Below are 27,259 nucleotides of genomic sequence, written 5' to 3'. Positions count from 1 at the left end.
GGAGAAGCAGTGACAGAGGCAGGCAGAAAGGGAACTAGAGGAGTACAACTCTGTGGCCAAGGGAGGGAAGTTTCAAAAAGGAACTGAACAGTCAACACAACCCAAAACGGGAAAAGGTAGAGAAATAAGATGGCAGAACAGAATTTAGGTCAGAAAAAGGCTTCTTAAAAATCATAACCTCCTCCCTACATCACGTCCCTCAATCTCTGAGGAAATTGAGGCCCAGAAAGATTAAGTGGCTGACTAGATAGGTATTGGTAGCTAGAAGATACAGCAAAGGAAGACCAGAACATGTTTATGGATGATAGCGAATGGGTCCAGAGGAAAGGAAAAGAAGAAGAAACCAGAAGAAAAGAGGTATAATTGAATAAGTAGTATCTACAATAAACAGAGAAGGGACTGAAGCAGAAGTAGACAAAATAATACAGCTTTTCCTCTGAGGCTGGCTAACTTGTTTCCTTTTTGTTTGGGTTGCTATATAAGAAGGTGAAGGAAATCCCTCAAACTGAGTACCTAGATTTCCCCCAGAATTCTACCCTTGGCACCTTTTCCCTCTCAAAGTATACTCATATCCTAGGCTTCATATATCATCTATACATGAAGGATCCCCAAATCTCTACTCGAGTCCAGACCCTCTCTATACCCCAGGCTGTGGGGAAATGAACATCTCTATGTGGATATCTGATAGGCACCCAAATTCAAATCATCTCAACTTTGCTCCCACTCCAGCACTCTGTCTCAGTGGAAGGCCCCACACAATGAATGACTTCAGGCAAACTACTGAATATCATCTCTCATTTTATCTTTGTAAGTAGATGAAAAAACATTTGGTGGATGACAGTAAAGTTAGAGTCACAGATGTTAGAGCAGCCTTACCCAGTGAGTGTTTGTTGATGGATAACAGTAAGTTAAAAAGTCTCGGCCAGGCTCAGTGGCTCATGCCTCTAATCCCAGCACTTTGGGAGGCCAAGATGGGCAGATCACCTGAGATGGGGAGTTCAAGACCAGTCTGACCAACATGGAGAAACCCCATCTCTACTAAAAATACAAAATTAGCCAGGCATGGTGGCGCATGACTGTAATCCCAGCTACTCGGGAGGCTGAGGCAGGAGAATCGCTTGAACCCAGGAAGCGGAGGTTGTGGTGAGCCGAGATCATGCCATTGCACTCCAGCCTGGGTAACAAGAGTGAAACTCCATCTCAAAAAATAAAAATAAAAAAAAGAAAGTCTTCAATTAGCCTGATTCAGAGCTATGCCAAATATAGCAGACAGACCATAAGGTGACCCCCAATGATGCCCACCTCCTGGTATTCATGTCCTTGTTTAATCCCCTTTCCCTGAGTATGGGTGGGACATGTGAGTAGGTTCTAACCAATAGAATATGGCAAGGGTAATGAGAAGCCACTCCCATGACTAGGTATATATGTGTATATTATTGATTCCTTCTTGCCATTGTGAGAGACAAACTGAGACTTTATCCCTCGCTGGCCTTGAAAAAGCAAGGTGCTGTTATATGAACTGCCTATGGAAAGACCATGTGACAGGGAATTGCAGGCAGCCGCTAGGATCTGAGGGCCTCAATCCCACAACCACAAAGAACTAAATTCTGCCAACAATCACATGAGCTTGGAAGAGAACCCTGAGCCTGAGATGAGACCACCGACTCTGCCAACACCTTGATTGCAGCCTGTGAGACCATGAGCAGAGGACCAAATTGAGCCATGACCATCTCCTGACCCATGGAAACTGCAAGATAATAAATGGTTGTTGTTCTGAGCAATTAAGTTTGTGGTAATTCATTATGCAGCAACAGAAAACAAATATAGCAAACGATGTTTTATTAATTACTTGGATAAAGATATTTATGAAATATATGTGATAATAAAGCTAAAACTAACAAAAGGAACAATAAATAAAAATTTAATTACATTAATATTTAAGTAAAGGCAAAGAAAGGTTCTTGTTTAAAAAACTAGGCTGGGCGCAGTGGCTCATGCCTGTAGTCCTAGCACTTTGGGAGGCCGAGGTGGGCGGATTGACCCGAGCTCAGGAGTTCAAGACCAGCCTGGGCAACACAGTGAAACCCCGTCTCTACTAAAATACAAAAAAATTAGCCAGGCATGGCAGCGTGTGCCTGTAGTCCCAGCTACGCAGGAGGCTGAGGCAGGAGAATTGCTTGAACCCAGAAGGCAGAGGTTGCCTAAGTGGAGATCGTGCCACTGCACTCCAGCCTGGGAGACAGAGAAAGACTCTGTCTCAAAAAAAAAAAATTGAAAGGGTGGCCGGGCACAGTGGCTCATGCCTGTAATCCCAGCACCTTGGGAGGCCAAAGCAGGCGGATCATGAGGTCAGGAGATCAAGATCATCCTGGCCAACATGGTGAAACCTCGTCTCTACTAAAAATACAAAAAAAAAAAAAATTAGCTGGGCGTGGTGGCACGCGCCATAAACGCAGCTACTGGAGAGGCAGGAGAATCACTTGAACCAGGGAGTCGGAGGTTGCAGTGAGCTTAGATCATGCAACTGCACTCCAGCCTGGTGACAGAGCAAGACTCCATCTTAAAAAAAAAAATCGAAAGGGCACTTATTTCAGCGCACATATACTAAAATTAGAATGATACAGAGAAGATTAGCATGGTCCCTGCACAGGGATGACATGCACATTTTTGAAAAAATTAGAAGAGAAAGGGACAGACAGATAGAAACTTGGAGGGAAAAGTGGGTTCTGGGCTCATTATGAGTTCATAGTAAGAAATAATTATCCAAAACCCAATACTATTTGAGATCATATTAACAGGGTATAATGTATAAAACAAAAGGTCTTATTATGCCACATGAACTGGTTAAATCAGATCAATAAATGCTTCCTGGGTGACTCTACTTAAGGAATTAGGAGGAACAGAGGCATGTATAAACTATGTTCCTATCCCTAAAGTATCTTCCACTCTACTGGGGAGCTAAGATAAACATATAAGTAAGTTAAACCATAATAAAGAAGTTAAATAACAGTTAAAGACAATGGCAGAAAAGATGTTATAAAGCTGGCATTACAATTTATCTAGCAACTAGTTAAAGGTAATAACAGAAGCAGGAGTTCAGAAGAGGGTGATAACATATCACATGATAAATATTATGACTGCTTTGCAATATGATATAAAAGTGGGTGTATTTTAGACCAATATCTCTGATGAACATCAATGCAAAACTCCTCAGTAAAATACTGGCAAACCGAATCCAGCAGCACATCAAAAAGCTTATCCACCACAATCAAGCTGGCTTCATCCCTGGGATGCAAGGCTGGTTCAACATAGGCAAATCAATAAATGTAATCCAGCATATAAACAAAACCAAAGACAAAAACCACATGATTATCTCAATAGATACAGAAAAGGCCTTTGACAAAATTCAACAGCCCTTCATGCTAAAAACTCTCAATAAATTTGGTATTGATAGGACATATCTCAAAATAATAAGAGCTATTTATGAGAAACCCACAGCCAATATCATACTGAATGGGCAAAAACTGGAAGCATTCCCTTTGAAAACTGGCACAAGACAGGGATGCCCTCTCTCACCACTCCTATTCAACATAGTGTTGGAAGTTCTGGCCAGAGCAATCAGGCAGGAGAAGGAAATAAAGGGTATTCAATTAGGAAAAGAGGAAGTCAAATTGTCCCTGTTTGCAGATGACATGACTGCATATTTAGAAAACCCCATCGTCTCAGCCCAAAATCTCCTTAAGCTGATAGGCAACCTCAGCAAAGTCTCAGGATACAAAATCAATGTGCAAAAATCACAAGCATTCTTATACACCAATAACAGACAAACAGAGAGCCAAATCATGAGTGAACTCCCATTCACGATTGCCACAAAGAGAATAAAATACCTAGGAATCCAACTTACAAGGGATGTGAAGGACTTCTTCAAGGAGAACTACAAACCACTACTCAATGAAATAGAAGAGGATACAAACAAATGGAAGAACATTCCATGCTCATGGATAGGAAGAATCAATATCATGAAAATGGCCATACTGCCCAAGGTAATTTATAGATTCAATGCCATCCCCATCAAGCTACCAATGACTTTCTTCACAGAATTGGAAAAAACTACTTTAAAGTTCACATGCAACCAAAAAAGAGCCCGCACTGCCAAGTCAATCCTAAGCCAAAAGAACAAAGCTGGAGGCATCACGCTACCTGACTTCAAACTATACTACAAGGCTACAGTAACCAAACAGCATCATACTGGTACCAAAACAGAGATATAGACCAATGGAACAGAACAGAGCCCTCAGAAATAATGCCACACATCTACAACTATCTGATCTTTGACAAACCTGACAAAAACAAGCAATGGGGAAAGGATTCCCTATTTAATAAATGGTGCTGGGAAAACTGGCTAGCCATATGTAGAGAGCTGAAACTGGATACCTTCCTTACACCTTATACAAAAATTAATTCAAGATGGATTAAAGACTTACATGTTAGACCTAAAACCACAAAAACTCTAGAAGAAAACCTAGGCAATACCATTCAGGACATAGGCATGGGCAAGGACTTCATGTCCAACAAAAGCCAAAATTGACAAATGGGATCTGATTAAACTAAAGAGCTTCTGCACAGCAAAAGAAACTACCATCAGATTTCTACATATGGCTAGCCAGTTTTCCCAGCACCATTTATTAAATAGGGAATCCTTTACCTATTGCTTGTTTTTGTCAGGTATGTCAAAGATCAGATAGTTGTAGATATGCGGCATTATTTCTGAGGGCTCTGTTCTGTTCCATTGATCTACGTCTCTGTTGTGGTACCAGTACCATGCTGTTTTGGTTACTGTAGCCTTGTAGTATAGTTTGAAGTCAGGTAGCGTGATGCCTCCAGCTTTGTTATTTTGGCTTAGGATTGACTCCCTTCCTTACACCTTATACACAATTAATTCAAGATGGATTAAAGACTTACATGTTAGACCTAAAACCATTAAAACCCTAGAAGAAAACCTAGGCAATACCATTCAGGACATAGGCGTGGGCAAGGACTTCATGTCTAAAACACCAAAAGCAATGGCAACAAAAGCCAAAATTGACAAATGGGATCTAATTAAACTAAAGAGCTTCTGCACAGCAAAAGAAACTACCATCAGAGTGAACAGGCAACCTACAGAATGGGAGAAAATTTTTGCAACCTACTCATCTGACAAAGGGCTAATATCCAGAATCTACAAGGAACTCAAACAAATTTACAAGAAAAAAACAAACAACCCCATCAAAAAGTGGGCGAAGGACATGAACAGACACTTCTCAAAAGAAGACATTTATGCAGCCAAAAAACACATGAAAAAATGCTCATCATCACTGGCCATCAGAGAAATGCAAATCAAAACCACAAGGAGATACCATCTCACACAAGTTAGAATGGCCATCATTAAAAAGTCAGGAAACAACAGGTGCTGGAGAGGATGTGGAGAAATAGGAACACTTTTACACTGTTGGTGGGACTGGAAACTAGTTCAACCATTGTGGAAGTCAGTGTGGCGATTCCCCAGGGATCTAGAACCAGAAATACCATTTGACCCAGCCATCCCATTACTGGGTATATACCCAAAGGACTGTAAATCATGCTGCTATAAAGACACATGCACACGTATGTTTATTGTGGCACTATTCACAATAGCAAAGACTAGGAACCAACCCAAATGTCCAACAACGATAGACTGGATTAAGAAAATGTGGCACATATGCACCATGGAATACTATGCAGCCATAAAAAATGATGAGTTCATGTCCTTTGTAGGGACATGGATGAAACTGGAAAACATCATTCTCAGTAAACTATCGCAAGGACAAAAAACCAAACACCGCACGTTCTCACTCATAGGTGGAAATTGAACAATGAGAACTCATGGACACAGGAAGGGGAACATCACACTCCGGGGACTGTTGTGGGGTGGGGGGAGGGGGGAGGGACATGATTAGGAGATATACCTAATGCTAAATGGCGAGTTAATGGGTGCAGCAAAACAACATGTCACATGGATACATATGTAACAAACCTGCACATTGTGCACATGTACCCTAAAACCTAAAGTATAATAATAATAATAAAAAAAAGAAACTACCATCAGAGTGAACAGGCAAACTACAGAATGGGAGAAAATTTTTGCAACCTACTCATCTGACGAAGAGCTAATATCCAGAATCTACAAAGAACTCAAGCAAATTTACAAGAAAAAAACAACCCCATCAAAAAGTGGGTGAAGGGTATGAACAGACACTTCTCCAAAGAAGATATTTATGCAGCCAAAAAACACTTGAAAAAATGCTCATCATCACTGGCCATCAGAGAAATGCAAATCAAAACCACAATGAGATACCATCTTACACCAGTTAGAATGGCCATCATTAAAAAGTCAGGAAACAACAGGTGCTGGAGAGGATGTGGAGAAATAGGAACACTTTTACACTGTTGGTGGGACTGGAAACTAGTTCAACCATTGTGGAAGTGAGTGTGGCGATTCCTCAGGGATCTAGAACTAAAAATACCATTTGACCCAGCCATCCCATTACTGGGTATATACCCAAAGGATTATAAAACATGCTGCCATAAAGACATATGCACACATATGTTTATTGTGGCACTATTCACAATAGCAAAGACTTGGAACCAACCCAAATGTCCAACAATGATAGACTGGATTAAGAAAATGTGGCACATATACACCATGGAATATTATGCAGCCATAAAAAAGGATGAGTTCATGTCCTTTGTAGGGACATGGATGAAGCTGGAAACCATCATTCTCAGCAAACTATCGCAAGGACAAAAAACCAAACACCACATGTTCTCAGTCATAGGTGGGAATTGAACAATGAGAACACTTGGGCACAGGAAGGGGAACATCACACACTGGGGCCTGTCATGGGGTAGGCAGTAGCGGGGAGGGATAGCATTAGGAGGTATACCTAATGTAAATGATGAGTTAATGGCTGCAGCACAGCAACATGGCACATGTATACATATGTAATAAACCTGCACGTTGTGCACATGTACCCTAAAACTTAAATTTAAAAAAAAGTTGCCCAGTAGTCTAACTTTGTCATTTATTCCTTTGTGCTTTGTGATATCTCTTACATTTATCACTTCCTTTAAATTCCAAAGTTAACATCTTATATACAGGTACTTAGAATGTTCTACATGAATCTTATTCAGCAATCTCTTAACTCATCACTCCAATTCCAGTCTCTCTTTTCCATCTGTCCTGCATAGTTCTGACCATGACAGTTCTCTGCCCAAAGCCCTTCAATTGCATCCCACTGTATATGGAATGAAGTATGAATCTTTTAGTTTTAAAGCCAGAATTGGATTCAAATCCTAGCTCCACCAACTCCTAGCTATGTGATGTGAGGCCTCATTTTCTAACGTGTTAAATGGGAATAATAACAACTGCCTCATTGGTCCTGGTTTTCCTGGGCCCCTGTTTATTCCTATTCCATTTGATTAGTACTCCACTCTCAAAAGTGTCCTGGTTTTGACAATTAAATCATTTGGTCAATAAAGGGTTGTTACGAAGAGTTAATGAGACAATGTATATAAATATAACAGGTCTGGCAAGACACTTTCATGTTCCCTCAAATGTACCTGGTACTTTGCTGGCTGAACTCATATCTCTGACATCTCCAGCTACAGAAGAACCTACCCATACTGCATGGTCTTCCTCAGATGCCACCTCCTCACCTTTGTCTAACTTCTGTGGTAGTCCACAACTCTCTAACCATGTCTCTAACATAAGTTTGGGTTATGGTTATTAGTGCACATGTTTTAACTTCCTCAGAGACTAGCTTTTGGAAGGACAGTATCTGCTTCTGAATCTTCTTAGTCCCACATATAATACCTAATAATGTCTTCCATACAGAAGATACAAAATCACTTATTTAAATTTAGAAAGAACACAGAATTTTGGCTACAGAATTGTATTTCACTTACCCACAGGCTTTATTCAAGCCTCTGCCTTCTCACTCCCTTGAAATGATTTTACTTGCTCATTAGGGCCACAGCAAGAGTACTCTAATAGGAAATTTCTTTCTTTCACAGCTGGCCATTACCTTGATTGATTGGGGGTGGCAATGAAGAAGGGATTCTGGGAGCCATGGTCCTAGAAATAGAGAATAACTAAAAGCACAGGTTCTAGAGCCAGACTGCCTCAGACTCAGGATCTACCAGTTACAATTTCAGAATACTATCCAACCACTTTATGCCTCAGTTCCTATCTGCTATACTGTTACTGGAAAGATTAAATGAGATAATCCATGTAAAGCACTTTTAAAAGCACATGGTAGGCTGGTGTGGTGGCTCATGCCTGTAATCCCAGCACTTTGGGAGGCCAAGGCGGGCGATCACTTGAGACCAGTTTGAGACCAGACTGGCCAACAGGGTGAAACTCCATCTCTATAAAAATACAAAAACTAGCCAGGCGTGGTGGTGCATGCCTGTAATCCGAGCTACGTGGGAAGCTGAGGCACGAGAATTGCTTGAACCCAGGAGGCAGATGTTGCAGTGAGCCCAGATCATGCCACTGCACTCCAGCCTAGGTGACAGAGCAAGACTCTGTCTCAAAAAAAAAGCACATGGTGAGTACTCATAAATGATAGCTACTATTACTGGTTCTTTTCTCTTTCTTGACCGCAGTCAACTCAGAATACTTTATTATGGAATGAGAAATGTAAGCAACATCCTCCATGCAGGGCAGTCAAGTACAGACTTCAAGCACATACAAAGTCCAGCCCACTCAGAGCTCAGCAGCTTCTCTGTCTGTCTTTCTAGGATGTCTGGTTTCTTCTCCCAATTCTTCCCTCCTTCATGCCCAGTCCAAGCTGGGGCCAGTTCTAACAGCTTCTGTGATCTCCAGCAAAGATAAGAATCTTTCTGCCTCATTCTCTAGGCATAACCTCCAGGTCCAGGTTCAACTGCAAACCAAACTCCAGGCAGCTCCTCATATTCTGGTTCCCACAACCAGAAAAAATATCTCAAAAGTTGCATTATTTATGATTCCAGTCTTTCTACCCCTGATTCCCGTCTTTCTACAGCCTGAAATTACATAGCCTTTTCCTTTCTCACATTTGTTCCCATTACTCCAGTCTCTACCACCTGCCTGATTATGTCTTTCTCAATCAATATCTTTTTTTTTTTGCAGGAGAATGGGGCTGTGTGTTTCCCTGCCCCACCCAATACACACATTCCACAACCACTGCCACCTGCACTTCTCTGGGCACTCAAGGTGGCACAGTAGTCAGGGCATTTCTGGAGTCTCTCTGCCTCTGTATCCCCCACTCCAGTTTTGAACTCAATAAATTGAACAACATTTATTCTTTTTTTTATATTCTTGATTAATGTTTAATTCAACAAGAATGCCACTCGAATTCATTCTGATTTATCTGGAATACTTGTTTGAATTAAAATGTCCTTTCAAATTCATATCTAGTACTCCAGAAAGTAAAGCAAAGAAATTTTGATGGATACTGTAGGGCAATGAGTATAGAATCTTCCCCACATCAATTGATATCCACTTAATACTAATTCCAGCTAATAAAGGCTTGTCCTGACTTCCTATGTTTTCCCTTGATGGTCTTATCTAGGCAAATGTTTTTTTTTATTACTTTAAGTTTTAGGGTACATGTGCACAACGTGCAGGTTTGTTACATAGGTATACATGTGCCATGTTGGTGTGCTGCACCCATTAACTTGTCATTTAGCATTAGGTATATCTCCTAATGCTGTCCCTCCCCCCTACCCCCACCCCACAATAGGCCCCAGTGTGTGATGTTCCCCTTCCTGTGGCCATGTGTTCTCATTGTTCAATTCCCACCTATGAGTGAGAACATGCGGTGTTTGGTTTTTTGTCCTTGCGATAGTTTACTGAGAATGATGGTTTCCAGCTTCATCCATGTCCCTACAAAGGACACAAACTCATCCTTTTTATGGCTGCATAGTATTCCATGGTGCATATGTGCCACGTTTTCTTAATCCAGTCTATCATTGTTGGACATTTGGGTTGGTTCCAAGTCTTTGCTATTGTGAATAGTGCCGCAATCAACATACGTGTGCATGTGTCTTTATAGCAGCATGACTTTTAATCCTTTGGGTATATACCCAGTAATGGGATGGCTGGGTCAAATGGGATTTCTAGTTCTAGATCCCTGAGGAATCGCCACACTGACTTCCACAATGGTTGAACTAGTTTCCAGTCCCATCAACAGTGTAAAAGTGTTCCTATTTCTCCACATCCTCTCCAGCACCTGTTGTTTCCTGACTTTTTAATGATGGCCATTCTAACTGGTGTGAGATGGTATCTCATTGTGGTTTTGATTTGCATTTCTCTGATGGCCAGTGATGATGAGCATTTTTTCAAGTGTTTTTTGGCTACATAAATGTTTTCTTTTGAGAAGTGTCTGTTCATATCCTTCGCCCACTTTTTGATGGGGTTGTTTGTTTTCTTGTAAATTTGTTTGAGTTCATTGTAGATTCTGGATATTAGCCCTTTGTCAGAAGAGTAGGTTGCAAAAATTTTCTCCCATTTTGTAGGTTGCCTGTTCACTCTGATGGTGGTTTCTTTTGCTGTGCAGAAGCTCTTTAGTTTAATTAGATCCCATTTGTCAATTTTGGCTTTTGGTGTTTTAGACATGAAGTCCTTGCCCATGCCTATGTCCTGAATGGTACTGCCTAGGTTTTCTTCTAGGGTTTTTATGGTTTTAGGTCTAACATGTAAGTCTTTAATCCATCTTGAATTAATTTTTGTATAAGGTGCAAGGAAGGGATCCAGTTTCAGCTTTCTACATATGGCTAGCCAGTTTTCCCAGCACCATTTATTAAATAGGGAATCCCTTCCCCATTGCTTGTTTTTGTCAGGTTTGTCAAAGATCAGATAGTTGTAGATATGCAGCATTATTTCTGAGGACTCTGTTCTGTTCCATTGGTCTATATCTGTGTTTTGGTACCATTACCATGCTGTTTTGGTTACTGTAGCCTTGTAGTATAGTTTGAAGTCAGGTAGCGTGATGCCTCCAGCTTTGTTCTTTTGGCTTAGGATTGACTTGGCAATGCAGGCTCTATTTTGGTTGCATATGAACTTTAAAGTGGTTTTTCCAATTCTGTGAAGAAAGTCATTGGTAGCTTGATGGGGATGGCATTGAATCTATAAATTACCTTGGGCAGTATGGCCATTTTCACGATACTCAGTCAATATCTTAAAGTAAAACCTGTCTTGTGTTCTACCACCTATCTCCTGGCTAAAACCCCAAATATTAGAGAAGCAGGGTCATTTAACACAGGATAGTGACTCTTGTCTCTGAACATCCACCACTGGGTGAAGGAACTTTCTTCATTATGCCAAACCAAGAGGACATTCTGACAGACAACCCTTTGACTTCTTGTATCTCAGACAAAAGCCCTCTTTTTGGGGGGAGACTGAGCTAGAAGGGGCCTTAAGACTTTGAAGATTTAACTTAATCCAAACATTATCAGGTAAATATTAGGTAATTTATATCTTCTCTACTTCAAGCATAAGATTATACTTGCATTTTTCCTCAGGTCCTTAAGTAAATAGCTCAAGAAATTGTAGCTTAGCATTCACTTGCAACATTTAAACAAATCGAACAAGAAAAACAGCTATTATTCTACACATTGAAACATTTAATTTTTAAATGGTAGTCTGGAATACAATTACTATGCTGTTTAGGTATTAATATACCCAGACATCAAAACTAATGACATGATTACAACTGTTTCATCAAAAAACTAATAAAGTAATTTTTACCCAATTTAATCTTACTTGTTTTCTTAGCATTAAGCTTTAACAAAGCAACATTTCTCCTAAGTCCTCTGGCCACAGAAGTAGCTTTTAGAGGCCCTTGGTTTTACCAGAGTCAGCCTCCTTTGCTTCAGACTTGATCTCTCACCTCAGCCACTAATATTCCTTTTATTTCTTAGTATAAATTGTCGAGGAAATAATCTAGTGAGGTACAGTTTTTATTTAAATTTAAGCATTTAAAGGTTTTACAGGTTGTCATAAACAAGTCAAGCAGTGTACAGAAAGGTGTGAAGTGAAAACTAAAATCCCTAGCCTTGCCACCTCTAATCTCCAAGTTAACTGACAACTGTTTCTTGTGCATCATCCTAGAAATTTTCGAAGCATATGCAAGAACACATATACACGAATTCTTATATAATACCTCCCTTCTTTGTGTTGAACAAGTGGGATCCTATAATATATACCATTCTGCACCCCTTTTTTCACTTAAAAATTTATCTTGAACACCATTCCCTGTCACTATAGGTACATCTACTTTACTGTCTTACTCTTTCACCCAGCTTGGAGTGCAGTGGCACAATCACTGCAGCCTCAAACTCCTGATCCCAAGTGATCTTTCCACCTGAGCCTCCTAAATTGCTGGGATTACAGGCGTGAACCACCACATCCAGGCTACTTTACTCTTTTAAATGAAATGAACAGCATTCCATAGTATGTAAATACCATAATTAACATTACTGGTCTCTCATGCTGTACATTAATAAGGCTGTTGACAGTAAAAAGATGGCAACAAGAAGGCAACCAAGATCCTTGTAACAAGTGACCTTTATGCAGTTCCTTTTGAGAATAGATTCATTGGGACAAAAGGTGTACAAGTTACATTTTGAAAAAGTCTTTCAAAGTGTGCTCTAATGGATTCTACCAACTTATATGCCTACCAACAGTGCACAGAGCTGGGCTTTTCAGTCAATCATCTGAAGTTCCTGCAGTTTCAATAGGGAACAGATATTTAACATAAAAATAGCAAAACACTGATCATTTTGTTATGTCTTTTAACAGTCTAGAAAACCAAGTGCCATAATTGGTAGCAACAACATCCTGATATGATCAGCCTTGCCCCATCCAAATGCAAATTCAAAGGATGCTATTCCTCAGTATTAATCCAGCTCCTAAATAATGAATTATATAGGTTGAGAGATTTAGAAGTAGATTTAGCATAGAAGAGAAAGCTATACTGCTCCTGGCACCACTACCCATAATTATCTCTAACACCAGGAGTGCCACACAATGGTGTGATATAAGGTAGTTTCCACTCACCCATAATTAGTTAAAGGCATTGATAAAAGAGACACATTGAATACATAAGAACACAGTACATCAGCATGTTCTTGGCATGGGATGAACTAATTGAAAGATTTTGCTAGTTTAACAGAGAATGGGGTTGGGGGGATGTGGTTCCTAGTGACAGTGAAGATCTATAAGCATCATTACATAGAATCTAGTGCATTATTTTGCAAACCACCTTAGCATACCTTATCTCATTTAATCTCCATGGCAATCCTGATAAGTAGGCAAGGCAGTTATTACTCATTAAACAAAGATTCAATGAGCACATACTATGTGCTGGGCACTCTCTGCCAGGTATTTGGTATGAGAAGATGAATGAGACACTCCCTACTCATTCACTGGTCACTCTGCCATATCCAATCTATCTCCAAGGCCTTCATGTTACCAAGTTAGGGTACTTGGTAACATGGCCTACAAAACCCTGTGTGACCTGTCCCCTGCCCACCTTTCCAATTTTATTGTGTGTCCCTTTATGCCTCATTCACTATGGTCCAGCTGCAATGGACCATGCTGGGAAAGGACCCAGGGATTCTTCCCACCTCAGGGATTTCCACCTTGTCTCCTCTGCCTGGGATGCTGTTCCCCCAACTCTTTGCCTGGATAACTCCTCCTCACCTTTCAGGTCTCAGATGAACTTGTCACTTCCTCCCATTCCCTTCTTCTCTCTATAAATTCAGTCTCTACAATTCTTTTTCATAGGACTTGACTTTTCTAGCACTCACAACACTTTATAAGAAAATATCTGTGTATTTATTTGCACTCCAACTCCCCCATGAGACTGCAAGGCTTAAGAGGGCAGGGATCATGACTTTTGTATTCACTGCTATGACCCCAGCATCCACCCAACACAGTGCCTGCCTGGCGCACAGCAGATGTGAGAACAAAAATATTGAACAAGTGCAGTCAATGCCCTCAAGGACCATACAATAGAGCCAGAGGCCAATTTTACCAGAGGATCAGGGAGGCTTCAGGAAAAGCTCATGGCTGAAAGATAAGCAGGTGGTTGCTAGGAATGTTACCTACTGAAATGATCTAGGCCAGCAGGGGTAGACTGCAGGTAAGGGGGAGCAAGAAATGTATGGTGTCTCTTAGAATTTGGGCTTTGACATCTGGGTCCATGGTGGTACAATTATCCAATACAGAGAAATGTAAGATAAGGAAACTCTGTTATTATTACGTATTACTGGGGTACAGGACCCAAGGAAAAGAATAGCTTGACAGAGTTGAGAATTTAGATGGCAGGAACTCTCTTGCCTACCTGTCTCTCACCATTCTCAAAGCTAAACATTAAAGATCATGATTTCAACCTGGGAATATTCAGTGCTGAGTCACAGGTGGCCACAGGTAAGGCCAGACCAAAGGGAGGGCAGTGGAAGGACCAGAAGATTTAGCATAGACAGAGCCAGGGTTTTCTTTTGCATCTGAACACGTTTTTTGGCCAGAAGATGTCGACGATGTAACTTACTGTGCTTATCTTTGGGAAGGAGGGACACAGAAGAAAAGAAAGAGAAAACTTCAGTGTCTAGTATCTCACATGCCTAGTAATATCGATTTCATTTCCACTGGATGGTCCGTGTCCTGCATTTATTTCTAATTGCTCTATGTTTTAATTTCTGTGTTGTTCTATGTTCCTCCTGGATGTAGTCAGGGCAGAAATCCTAAATAAATATAATAAATTGCCACCTAATGCCAGAATGGCATTGGGTTGAAAATCATCAAAATATGCCATTACTAAGGGAGATACTTCATACTATTAACTCCTCAAGAGCTTCTTTGGCCTGACCATGGGTCTATAAATACTGGGTAGTTAACAGAAGGTAGGAAGGAGAAGAAGAATCTGGCATTCGTAGCCACCAATAGTGAAACTTTCTAGTCCCGCCTCCCCCAACCCTTGACACACAGAACAGCATTACATGAAACAGGAAGCTGAATCATAATTCTGGTTAAATAATAAGAATTTATAGTTTATTTCATAAGCTAACACAGTGAGAAGAAGGGGAAAAAAACATCCCGGAAGCCTCAATGGAAAACCTATTTTTGAGGGGAGAAAAAAAAACTAAATGTTTCACGGTAGCAGTAAAGCATAGTAGGAAAAGACTAAGATTCAACAGAAAACTGTAAGATACCCAAGCCTGGGGAAGGCAGTGTAATGCAGTAGGACCAAATAGGTAGACAGACCGACAGAGAAAGAGCGGGCTGGGCGGCACTGATTATCAGGAGCCCCAGGGTCTAGTCCTGGCTTTGGGTATGATGTGACAGCTGTGTGGCCGAAAATAAGTCTCACTGGGCCTCAGTTTCTTCCTTTGCAAGATTATACATCTGAAACAGATCACCTCTGAAGACCCCTTCCAGTTTAAAAAATCTCTTTAATAATACACCTAATTTTATTTTTCATGCCAAAACTTATAATCCAATCAGAACAGCTGTAATGGACCAGGCATTTTGATGACTGACTCTCATCTAGAAGCACGTGCAGTAAATATTATCATAACCTTTCACATATTATAATAGTAAAGGCCAGCATGTGCAAGTGCTTTGCTGCATTTTTATTCACTCACTACATCCTCCCAATAATCCTGAGTAGGTATTAGTATTAACCCCATTTTACAGATGAGGAAGGTAAGGCACAAAGAGATTAAATAACCTGCCCAAAGTCACATGGCTAGTAGTGATAGAGTCAGGATACAAATCCAGGGAGTCTGTCTCCAGACATGACACTTGACCCCGGATGTGACAATTGAGGCTTCTGGAGTTTAAATAACTTTGGCTACCAAATGGCAGACCTGGGTTCAGATTCAGATTATCGCACTCCAAGACCTGTGCTCCCTCCACAACTACGTGCTTGGGAAAGAATAACTGACTCTTAGAGAATAATTTTTTGAAAGGTTGTTTTCGTTTACCCTCTATGCAATGCCTTCCATCAGAATCCATTCCCCACCAATTTCTCCCCACTGAAGAGTTACGGAAAGGCAGAAGGCGAAGAGAGACAAGGAACTCATTTCTTTTTAAATTTTTTTTATTTCTTTATTATTTTAATTGACAAAGAACTCATTTCTTGAGTACCTGCTGTAGGTGAGGCACTGTGCCAGATAGAGGAAAAGGGGGTGGGAGTGGGGGCTGCCTGCTTCTTTATTCCTGCTCTAACAACCTGACTTTCTTTCAAGAGTTACCTACTTTTGTTTCGGTCAACAGGCAGGACCAGATGGCTTCTCTTAGGTGATAGTGGTCCAATTAGCAAGCCACATGGCTACCCAGATTTTACGCTAAAGCTTTCTCGTCAATTCACTGACTGCTTTGTGAGGCTCCCTCTTGCTCCCCGCCCCCCATGTGTTGGCTAAATCACCAGAGTGTTTACAAATACACTGCAATGTGCCAAAAAAAAAATCTGCACAGTCAAAACATATACTTCCTTTCAATTTGAAGAACAGTTTCTCACTGCAACTATTTTATTATGATTTTCCTCTGCCTTATTTTCACACTTAGCCTGACGTATATTTTGCCACCTCACCTTATTCTGCAACCTCTACATTAGATACAGTGTAATTTCTCATCTTTTGCACATCTTCCAAGAGTTTTTTGTAATCAATGGGAGAGACAGCCAAAAATTACAAGAGTACTTGAGGAAGTATTAATAGCAAAAAACCTGTTCTAACCAAACCCTCAGGGGCCTGGTTTCTTCTCTTTTGCTCTTTTGTTGGAACGTAGAAGGAGACACAGAGTGGCTAGGCAGTTGTCCAGGGGGCCACACATGCTGCGCTCCTTGCTGCCAGGTACTTGTTGAGAGTCTACTGACTCTTATATCTCATTTTCAAATCACTTGTTTTCTGGTTATAAAACTTATACACATTATTGTATAAAAATTGAAAGTAAATAAAAGTATAAAAAAAGGAAGATAAAAGTAACTGTATCCTATCACCTGGAGACAGCTAGTGCAACAACTTTGGATCATTTCCTTTCTTTCTGTACTTATCTTCACTTCATAGGTGTACATGTAACATGTAAACACAGAGAGATACATAAACCCACACTTGAGTTAAAAAGAGAGAGATGGGTCCAGGCCTGATGGCTCACGCCTGTAATCCCTGCACTTTGGGAGGCCAAGGCAGGTGGATTGTTTGAGCTTAGGAGTTCGAGACCAGCCTGGGCAACAAGGCAAAACCTTGTCTCTACAAACACTACAAAAATTAGCCAAGTATATAGTGGTGCGTGCCTGTAGACCCGGCTACTCAGGAGGCTGAGGTGGGAGGACTGCTTGAGCCTGGGAGTTTGAGGTTACAGTGAGCCAAGATCCTACCACTGCACTCCAGGCTGGGTGACAGAGGGAGTCCCCACAGAATCAGTCTTTTTTTTTTTTTTTTTTTTTTGAGACAGGGTCTCAATCTGTTGCCCAGGCTGGGGTGCAGTGGCGAGATCATAGCTCACTACAGCCTCAGTCTCCTGGGGTCCAGTGATCCCATGTCAGCCACCCGAGTAGCTGGGACGACAGGTGTGCACCACCATGCCCGGCTAGTTAGCAAAACTCTTGTCTCAAAAAAAAAAAAAAAGTTTTCTTTTAGTAGAGATGGAGTCTATGATGCCCAGGCTAGTCTTGAACTCCTGAACTCAAGCAATCCTCCTGCCTTGGCCTCCGAAAGTTCTGGGATTACAGGTGTAAGCCACCACACCCAGCTAGTCTTTATTTTTAATAGCCAGATATTGTACTGTTTGGAACTATCATAATATACTTACATTCCCCTAGTATGAAAACTATGTCTTCAGTTTTTTCACTATAAATACCTTAGCATATAAAGCTGGGTACATATATCTGATATTTCCTTCAGGAATTATACTTTTTAAAATTAACAATCCATGTTATTTACAAAAAAATGGAAAGATACACGTAAGCAAAAATAAAGCCAACTATAATTTCTTTTTTAAAATACTTTTGCATATATCCTCTCAGACTTTTTTTTATACTATCCATACATGGACATAAACACATAAATTAAAATGGGATCATACTATTAATAATTTTTAAATTGCAACAATAATAATAATAGTTACCATGTATTGAGTACTTACCACATGACAGGCACTGTGATTTTCTCACTTAATCCCTTCAACAATCACCTCAACAACTGCTCGGCTTTCTCAAACTTGTTTGCACATTAGAATCACCTGGGGAACTTCAACAATACTGTGCTCTGTCCCATCCCCAGAGATTCAGATTTAATTGGGCTGAGTGAGGCCTATGCTTGGGAAGTTTGGAAAGATCACCAGGTGATCTTTGGGCACACTAGATAGGAACTATTAGGTTAGCTACTATTTTATCCCTATTTTACTGATGGGGAAATCAAGGAACACTAAGACAAGTAATATACCCAACAGCACACAGCTGATAAAGGTGTAGCTGGGATTTGAATTCAGATTTAAGCCCAGAGTCCACACTTTTAATGACAGTTGACCCTTGAACAATACGGGTTTGAACTGCACAGGTTCACTTACACGCAGATGTTTTTCAACCAAATGCACAGATGGAAAATACGGTAATCTCAGAATACGAAACCCATGAATATGGAAGGCCAAATTTTCCTGTATGCAGGTTCTGTAAGGCCAACTGCAGGACTTGAGTGTGCTAGGATTTTAGTATACTTGGGGTCTTCAAATCCCCTGAGTACATGGAGGGATGACTGTATCAACAGTTTGGAATCTGCTTTTCCCTGCTCCCCCACTCCCTGACCCCTGGGTTTAACATTATGTCATGAACCCATTTCTATGTTACTAAATAGAACTCTACATTATTATTTTTGGTAATTACCATATTCCATTGTACAGATGCATCAAAATGCAAGTGTTTTCTATTTTTCCCATTAAGGAAAATGCTGCAATTAATATCCTTATTGATACATCTTTGTGCACATCCTTAATTACTTCCTTAGGATAAATTCCAAGAAAATGAATTGCTGGGTCAGAAGGTAAACATACTTTTTAAAGCTTTTAATAAATATTGCCAAACTGACATTCCCACCACAAGTGTATGAGAACATCTGCTTCCTTGCGTCCTTGCCAACAGTGAGTTCTGTCATTCCTTTTTAATCTTTGCAAATTATACTGGAGAAAATGGTATGCCATTCTAATTCCCCTTTATTTGACTACTACTGAGATACATGTTTACTGGCCATTTGCATTTCTTCTTTGATGTATTTTCCTTTGCACATTTTCCCTCGTCCTTTGTACATTTTCCTAGTAAAATACTTGTTTTTTTCTTATCGCCCTGTTAAGTCTGTGTATTACAGATAATGAATCTTGCTGCAATTGTTTCTAGTTTTCTCATTAACTTTATTTATGGTTTGTGCAGAAATTTTAAATTTTCATATAATTGATTATATTAATCTTTTTCCTTATTATTCTACCTTTGATATTATGCACACAAATATCTTCCCTATCCCCAAGATTATATACATAGTCTTCCATATTTTTTGAGTTCCTTTATCATTGCCTTCTCTAAAAAAAAAAAAAAAAAAACAAAACAAAACAAAAACTATATTTACTGCAGCAGTTCTAAAACAGGATTGCAATACTCAGGTCTTAAGACTGAATCACAATTTGGGGGAATGGGGACCTGAGTAGGAATATTTTTTAAAGCACTACAGTTAATTCTGATGCCCCCTCCTTTATTAAGAAACATTATATTAACCCTTCTAAATTTATGCCGTCATTTTTTCCAAATTACTTCAGCACATGTGTTAAATAAATCATTTCATTAATTTGAAGTGCTACCTTTATCCTGGTTGATAAGTTCCATGACAGTAGAGACCATATCTGTTTCCACTGACCATTGTGTCTCTAGGGCCCAGCAGAGTGCCTGCTGCACAAGTAGTGTTCAATAAATGTTAACGGAATAAATAAATAACACCTGACAACACAAGTCTCCACCCTCAAACTGGCTGGAGGTTATTAATGATAGCCCTGAGTTATCAAAAATATTAAATTATGCTCAGTACACTGTTTAAAGTGGCCAGAAAATATATTAGAGGGCTCCATTAAGTGAAGTCAAAATAATGTTGGCCCCATTTAAGAGGTATGGGAATTCAGATCAAATTCCCCATGGAGGAAGCAGACAGCAATGAGCCAAGAACCTAAGGAGATTTGGGTTCCTGTAGCCCTTAGGGTTCCTCAACAAGCTCTAGAGACTGACTCAGAAGCTTCCTTGAGCTGAGAACAGACTCACACATTCCCTCTTCCATGAGCCCACGGAAAGAATACTGGAATAGGGAATTAGGTGACCTGGATTTTAATACTAGCTCTAGGATCAACTACTACCTGTTTGACGTTGGGCATATCACTTAACCTCTAGGGATTGAGCTAGATGTTTTTTGTTGTTGTTGTTGCTGTTGTTTTGTTGTTTTTTGAGATGGAGTCTTGCTCTGTCGCCCAGGCTGGAGTGCAGTGGCGCGATCTTGACTCACTGCAAGCTCCGCCTCCTGGGTTCACGCCATTCTCCTGCCTCAGCCTCCCGAGTAGCTGGGACTACAGGCGCCCGCCACCACACCCAGCTAACTTTTTGTATATTTAGTAGAGGCGGGGTTTCACCGTGTTAGCCAGGATGGTCTCAATCTCCTGACCTCGTGATCCGCCCGCCTCGGCCTCCCAAAGTGCTGGGATTACAGGCGTGAGCCACCGTGCCCGGCTGCTAGATGTTTTCTAAGGATCTTTTCAAGTCTAAACTTCTACTTAAAGACCGAAACAGACAACCACAGGACAGGGCTTCCTAAAATTACCTCCACAGAACAAGGTCCCAGTCCCACCCCAGGTTATAAGAAAATAATAGTGATAGTGGTAATAACGGCTATTGCTAAATTTTACTGAGCACTTATTATATGCTACACAATATTCTAAATGTCTTACTATTATAATAATGGCACACACTTATATGGCATTTACTATGTTCCAAGTGCTCTGCATATATTAGCTTAATTTCTCTTCACACCAAGTCTATTAGGTGTTCTACTTTTCCCCCTTTTCAAAAATTGATATATAATAGCTGTACATATTTGGGGGGTATATACGATATTTTGATACACGTATACAATGTGTAATGATCAAATCAGGGTAACTGGGATATTCATCACCTCTAACATTTACCTTTTCTTTGTGTTAGAAACATTGCAATATTTTCTTCAAGCCATTTGAAATATATAATAAATTATTGTTAACTGTAGTCTCCCTACTGTACTATTGAATACTAAAACTTTTTCCTTCTCTCTAGCTGTATGTTTATACCCATTAACCCACTTCTCTTCATTCCCCAACCTCCTTCCCTTCCCAGCCTCTGGAAACCACCATTCGACTTTCTACCTTCATGAGATCCACATTTTTTAGCTCCCACATATGAGTGAGAATATGTAGTATTTATCCTTCTGTGCCTGGCTTATTTTACTTAACATAATGACTTCCAGTTCCATCCATGTTGCTGCAAATGACAGGATTTCATTCTTTTTATGGCTGAATAATATTTTGTTGAATATATGTAACACATGTTTTTTATCCATTCATCCAGTGATGGACACTTAGGTTGATTTCCTATCTTGGCTATTGTGAGTAGTGCTGCAATAAACATGGGAGTGCAGCTCTCTCTTCAATACTGATTTCCTTTCTTTTGGCTATATACTCAGCAATGGGATGAGTTATATTACTATCTCCATTTTGTAAAGGAGAAAACTTGCACACAGAGAGATTAAGTGACTTGCCCAAGGCCTCGTAGCTACCAAGTAACAGAACCAATGGAGTGGAACTCAGGCCCACACATTTAACTATCGTACCACACTGCTTCCAAACTATCATTGTACTTTGCTGGTTACTTCAGAGGTTAGCCAAAACAAAGGATAAGCTGCAGTTATCCAAAGAGCTTACTTATATGGAACACTCCCCTCTTCACTAACGCTGGAAAAATGAGGTTTCACTTCAATGTAATTTTAAGCACATCTGATTTCAGGGCCTGGGCTTGCAAAATACATTATTTACTACGAAAATATGACATTTTGATTAAGAGTTGTCAAACATTAAAATGTTTTTATTATAAAATAAATCATTAACTAGTAATGACATTTCCATTAACTACAGAAAAAAAACACAGGCTCTTTATGCATCATTAGGAACAAAACTTTAGATCGCCATCTGTGCCAGTCTCAGTTCTGTACTTTCAAAACTGTCTTTGAAACACTGACCTGACAGCCCATAGGTGTCTCAACCCAAACAGGCCATCCAAATCCAGTGCACCACCCCCATGCCCATCAGCTGCCTCTCATGCTCCCTATCCCAGAGAATGGCACCAGTGGCCCCCAGGCACCCAAGCTGGTAGTTAATCCAGGCCCATTTCTTGCCACATCCAGTCACAGAACATTCTAGAATTCCATTCTCTCTAACCTTACTGCCCCTGCTTCTGCTCAGACCCTTACCATCTCTCCCCTCAACTATTCCAGAAACCTCCTGACTGACTCCCAGTTTTCATCATTTCCAGCTCGGCACTGCTGCCAAAGTAATCTTTCTAAAACAAAATCTGATTATGTTACTTCCCTGTTTAGAATCTTTGTCTTCAGGATAAAGTGTAAAATCCTTCCTAGAACATACAAGGCTCTTTATTATCTGGCCTCCAACTACCTTCCCTGCTTCGTCTGAGGTCGTGCCCCTACACATCTCACATGAGGCAAACAGAGCAACTTGGAACTTCCCAAACAGTGCTGCTCTGTCTGCCCAGAATGCAATTCTCTCATTTGCCCATCTGGCAAACTCCTACTCATTTTTTTAGACCAGCTCAAAACTCAGACTTCATCAAGCTTTTCTCGGGGCTTCCCTTGCTTTTTGTACCTCTCTATTCTAACACTTATTCAACATGGCAAAATTATTTGTTTATATGTCTGTCTTTAGATGACAAGGAATCTTCTAGCATCCTGCAACTTATTCATCTCTGTATTTCGTTTGTTGAATGAAATAATGTCTCAGGATTTAAGCAAGAATATCCAAACTGCTCTTGATAAATGCCCATTGTGTGAGTCAAAGGAAGCATACAGGCCAAATCCCGTTTCCATAAATGTCTTCACATTGATAATCTTTATACATGGAAACTACTTATTACATTTGTGTGCCTACATAAAGTCACAACCAACACAATGAAACATTTTTAAAAGATACATTAGACCACCAACTAACCAACCTGCTGAATATTTCTAGATATTCAAGCTATTTCATTCTACTCCATTTAAGTGGTCTTTAACTTTTTGTGGGTCACAGGCCAATTTTGGTAGTGTTTGTCTATCATTTCTTAAATCCACACTCACTTTTGATAACAATAAAAATCCCACATACCCCTGGAGATTCTTAAACCCTCCAAAGGGCACAAACCTCAACCCCACTAAAAATAAAACATAACTTTGTATGGGGTAGGAATTCACAAGTTCATGAGAGATGTAATACATCAGCTAAGATACTACTGAGCTTTGCTCTCAGGTAGCTCATATCATTAAAATAGGCGTTTTCCTTCTTAATGTTTATATTGCATCAAATATAAACACTGTAACATTAAATATGCTCTTTCAAACTGCATACATCACAAAGTTTTTATTGGGAAGATGAAGCTGGAGAGGCAGTGACATCTGTCTCCCCAACGTTATGGTGGGGAATCTTATGATAGAAATTTGCCAGAAACAAATGAAAAACACAAATAGGAAAAAAATATCCTGTCTCCTGGCATATAACCCCCAACGATCACTTGTTTAAATGAAGAGAGTTCTTTTAAATGCTGCTGGCATGCCATTTTCCTACTTCTCCTCCAACCCCACTTTTAAATAATTTAAACTTATAGCTAGCAGCAGCTTCTTTTTAAACTAATGTGTTTTGTCCTTGCAAAGACAAAGGGTTAAATTAAAGAAGAGCTGGCTGCCTGCCATTGGCTGGGTGGGGAACGGTTGGGTGAGGGTAGAGAATAGAGTAGGAGGAAAAACCAGTTAGAAGAATAAGCGCTAATTTCTTACCCTGCCACATGGCCATCTCGATCCTATCTTCACCCACGCTGGGGTCACAGGCTGAGTTTCCCAGAGCCTCTCAGTTTTGTAGGGAGACTTGATAGAAAGGCAGCTATGTGGCCCTGTTTTCTGCAAGGGACTAAAGCCCCAAACCTGAAAATGTGAACAGAAAAATGAATACCTAAAAGAAACTATACACTTCAAATGCTTGAAAATTATCTCCTGCTCCTCTCTGAACCTCTCTTTCAAAGATATGCAGGCATGGGTAGTGTCAAGTTTCCCTCTAAGCAGCAAGGTATCTCTGGAGAGAGAGAGATCTGGAGTGAGTTAATGTTGCCACTCAGTGCTATACAGTTCTGCATGAATCACTAGAGCTTCAGTAAATGAGTTCTGAGTCTCAGTTGAGGAGTTGCTGGACGAAATCACCGTTAAGCACCTTTCCTACCTTGAAGTTTCATGCTTTGGAGACTGAAGAGCAACATTAATATCCAGTGCCCTAACCAACCCCCAAAATACCCAACTTCACATTTAAAAACCAGTAGAAGGAGAGGAAAGTTTATGAATAAAGTTTGGAAACAGATCTTGTATAGGGTAAAAAAAAGGAAGCGGAATAAAAAGTGAAGAGTGATGATACCCTTTGAGTAGTAGTTCTCTCTCCTTGTGTCATTATACTTTCCCACCCTTTGCAAATTTCCTATAGTGAGCATATATTGCTTTTATAATCAGGGGGAAAATGAACCAAAGAAGAAGAAACATGTAAAAATGGAATACCAGTTTAAAGAAAACCAAATTAATTCAGCTAATTCCTGTTGTTAAAACTTCAAATCCAGTCCTAGGACAATACTATTTGCAAAGATATTAAAGGAGTTACGGGCCGGGTGCGGTGTAATCCCAGCACTTTGGGAGGCCAAAGCGGGCGGATCACCTGAGATCAGGAGTTCGAGACCAGTCTGGCCAACATGGTGAAACCCCGTCTCTACTAAAAATACAAAAATTAGCTAGGCATGGTGGTACACTATAATTACAAGTGACGCCTGTAATCCCAGCTACTCGGGAGGCTGAGGCAGGAGAATCTCTTGAACCCAGGAGAGAGGCGGAAGTTGCAGTGAGCCAAGATTGTGCCACTGCCCTCCAGCCTGGGTGACAGAACGAGAGCCGGCTCAAACCAAAAAAAAAAAAAAAAAAATAGGAGCTAGGAATGGGAGAAAAAATGATGAGCGGTCTGACGACTTAGTTTGACTTAGAGGCTTAACACTCTGCTTGTCCATTTAAACAAGATCTCAGTTAATAAACTGGTCTTCCCTACTTAGCATACAAACCAATCTGTTTTTTCTAAAAGTCTTCACCTTTTTGACCTGGTGAACATCAAAGTAGATTGCTATTTCCATATCTTTTATACAACCAACACCTCCACCTCCTAAGTGAAAGCGCTAAAGCACAAACACTGAAGGCTAACACTAACGTGAGAATCGTGTTGTCCTTCTTTAATGACAAAAGGGTTAATGTGTACACCAGTCCCAAAACACCAACAGAGAAAAGACAGTGCTTTGGACAAGGAAAAGTTCGCGAAGTTCAAAAAAACTAGGAACTCACAAACTCCTAGGGTGAATTCAGCAGGAAAATGCGCTCCGATGACTTATCTGAGACCTGGGACAGTCTGTTTTGATTTGCCTTTTTTCTTCTCCTATTTCGCGTGCAGTTAAGAAGTAATGATCGTCGTCCCGTGGGACTAGGCGAAATTTAACATCTCTGAAGTTAAACCCGAGCAGTTGCTAATAAATGTATGAAGTTTATGTAAAGTGGATTCGTGCTGGTTTTTTATGCTCCAAACTTCTAGATTTCCCTCACTTACTCTGGGCAGCTTCCACTGACGTTATCGCACGGGCACAGGTACAACTTCGCTTGGAACTCCGGGCAACTGATTTGCTCTGAAATGTTAATCAAAGGAAACGTGCATCAATGTAAAGGTAAAGCTTTTCCTATATGGGTCAAGGCGCTCAAGAGCAAGGCTCGAAAGTCTGGAGAGAACCAGCTATGCGCGTTAAGTGGCAAAAGGAAAACAGCGCAGCAACTACTTTTCCGAGAGTTTCTCCACTTCGCTAAGACCCATACAAAACCAGCGGCAAGTCCAGAGCCGGAGGGAGAAGAGCCGGGCCTCGGCTGAGCTTTGCCAGCCTAAGTCACCCTACCCCAGTCCGGGAAAGGGGACGCAGGCGGCTAAACACTCCGATTCAAAAGCGGGGCGGGCTTGGCGCCGCTCCGCAAGGAAACTTCGCTCGGGCAGCCCAGGGACCATACTCGGAGAACAGGGCTGGGCTCCCGGGAAGACGCCGCTCCGCACTGGCTGGAACTAGCCTGTCTACCTCCTCCAAGCGCCGAGCTGCCGCCGCCGGGCGCGGGGAAGCCCCATCTCCGGGGGTCCAAGCCAGCGGCGTTGCGCTTCCCCTGTGTCGCTGCGCTTAGTGGGTGCTCCGAGGGTGGGCCGGGGGCCAGCGGCCCGCCAAGGACCTGTTGGGGAAGGGACAGCCCGTTTGCCTTTACCTGTCGCCGAGGTCAGGAGTGGCGGAGCCCGTGTCCGCCGCCGGTGGGCAGCGCGCTCGGTCGGCTCTGGCGTCCAGGACACCAAGTTGAGTGCGCGCCCCACGTAGCCGGCAGAGCTTCATTCACACAGCCCAGCCGGGGAGGAGGGGGAGCGAAGCGGGCGCGCAGCTCATGTGACAGGGCGCCTCGCGAGTATCGGCTCAGCCCAGCCAGCGTCTGCGCGTGCGCGCCACGGCGGGCTCACACCCGGCACCTCTGCCCAGCCGAGGTGAGGGGAGGCCCGCCGGGGAGGAGCTGCCAGGAGGAGTTTCAACTTGCGCAGCCGCAGTACGTTGGCCCCGCTCGCTGCCATATTTAATGAGGACTGGGCGGGCGGGTCCTATCCCAGTGCTGGGCGTGTCAGTTGCCTTTGAAAACGCAAGGCCCCATTGTGTTTCACTATTTCCAGCTTGCAGTGCCTTTTTTGCTGGGGAGAAGGGTTGTCCTTAGAATAAAACTGTCTATCCTGAGCTTTCGGCCCACAGAGTAATTAGTAGTAGAAATCTAATACTAATAACATTAGATCACA

The 27,259-nt window shown here is 41.3% G+C and overlaps 1 protein-coding gene and 1 non-coding gene across 4 annotated transcripts in view; one reads left to right on the top strand and one right to left on the bottom strand.

Annotated features, from left to right (window-relative positions):
* Window positions 1-26,909, bottom strand: part of CLCN5 (chloride voltage-gated channel 5) — a 162,254-nt gene extending 135,345 nt beyond the window's left edge. For all 3 annotated transcript variants that reach the window (XR_010119611.1, XM_063634724.1, XM_055268041.2), the window contains exons 1-3: window positions 26,692-26,909; window positions 26,003-26,078; window positions 24,160-24,303 (exon numbers count right to left, since the gene is read on the bottom strand). Coding sequence is in view for 2 of the 3 variants with exons in the window: in XM_063634724.1 (XP_063490794.1) it covers window positions 24,160-24,175 (16 nt within the window). In the remaining variant the exon portion in view is untranslated. The remainder of the gene's footprint in view (window positions 1-24,159; window positions 24,304-26,002; window positions 26,079-26,691) is intronic.
* Window positions 2,580-2,687, top strand: LOC129476534 (U6 spliceosomal RNA). Its single transcript, XR_008654971.1, has one exon. It is a non-coding gene; the product is annotated as a U6 spliceosomal RNA (small nuclear RNA).
* Window positions 26,910-27,259: the final 350 nt, after the last annotated feature.

Source organism: Symphalangus syndactylus, chromosome X, assembly GCF_028878055.3.
Source record: "Symphalangus syndactylus isolate Jambi chromosome X, NHGRI_mSymSyn1-v2.1_pri, whole genome shotgun sequence".
Lineage (NCBI taxonomy): Eukaryota > Metazoa > Chordata > Mammalia > Primates > Hylobatidae > Symphalangus > Symphalangus syndactylus.
The sequence above is the reverse complement of the archived record's forward strand: the minus strand, read 5'-3'. Positions and strand labels throughout refer to the sequence as shown.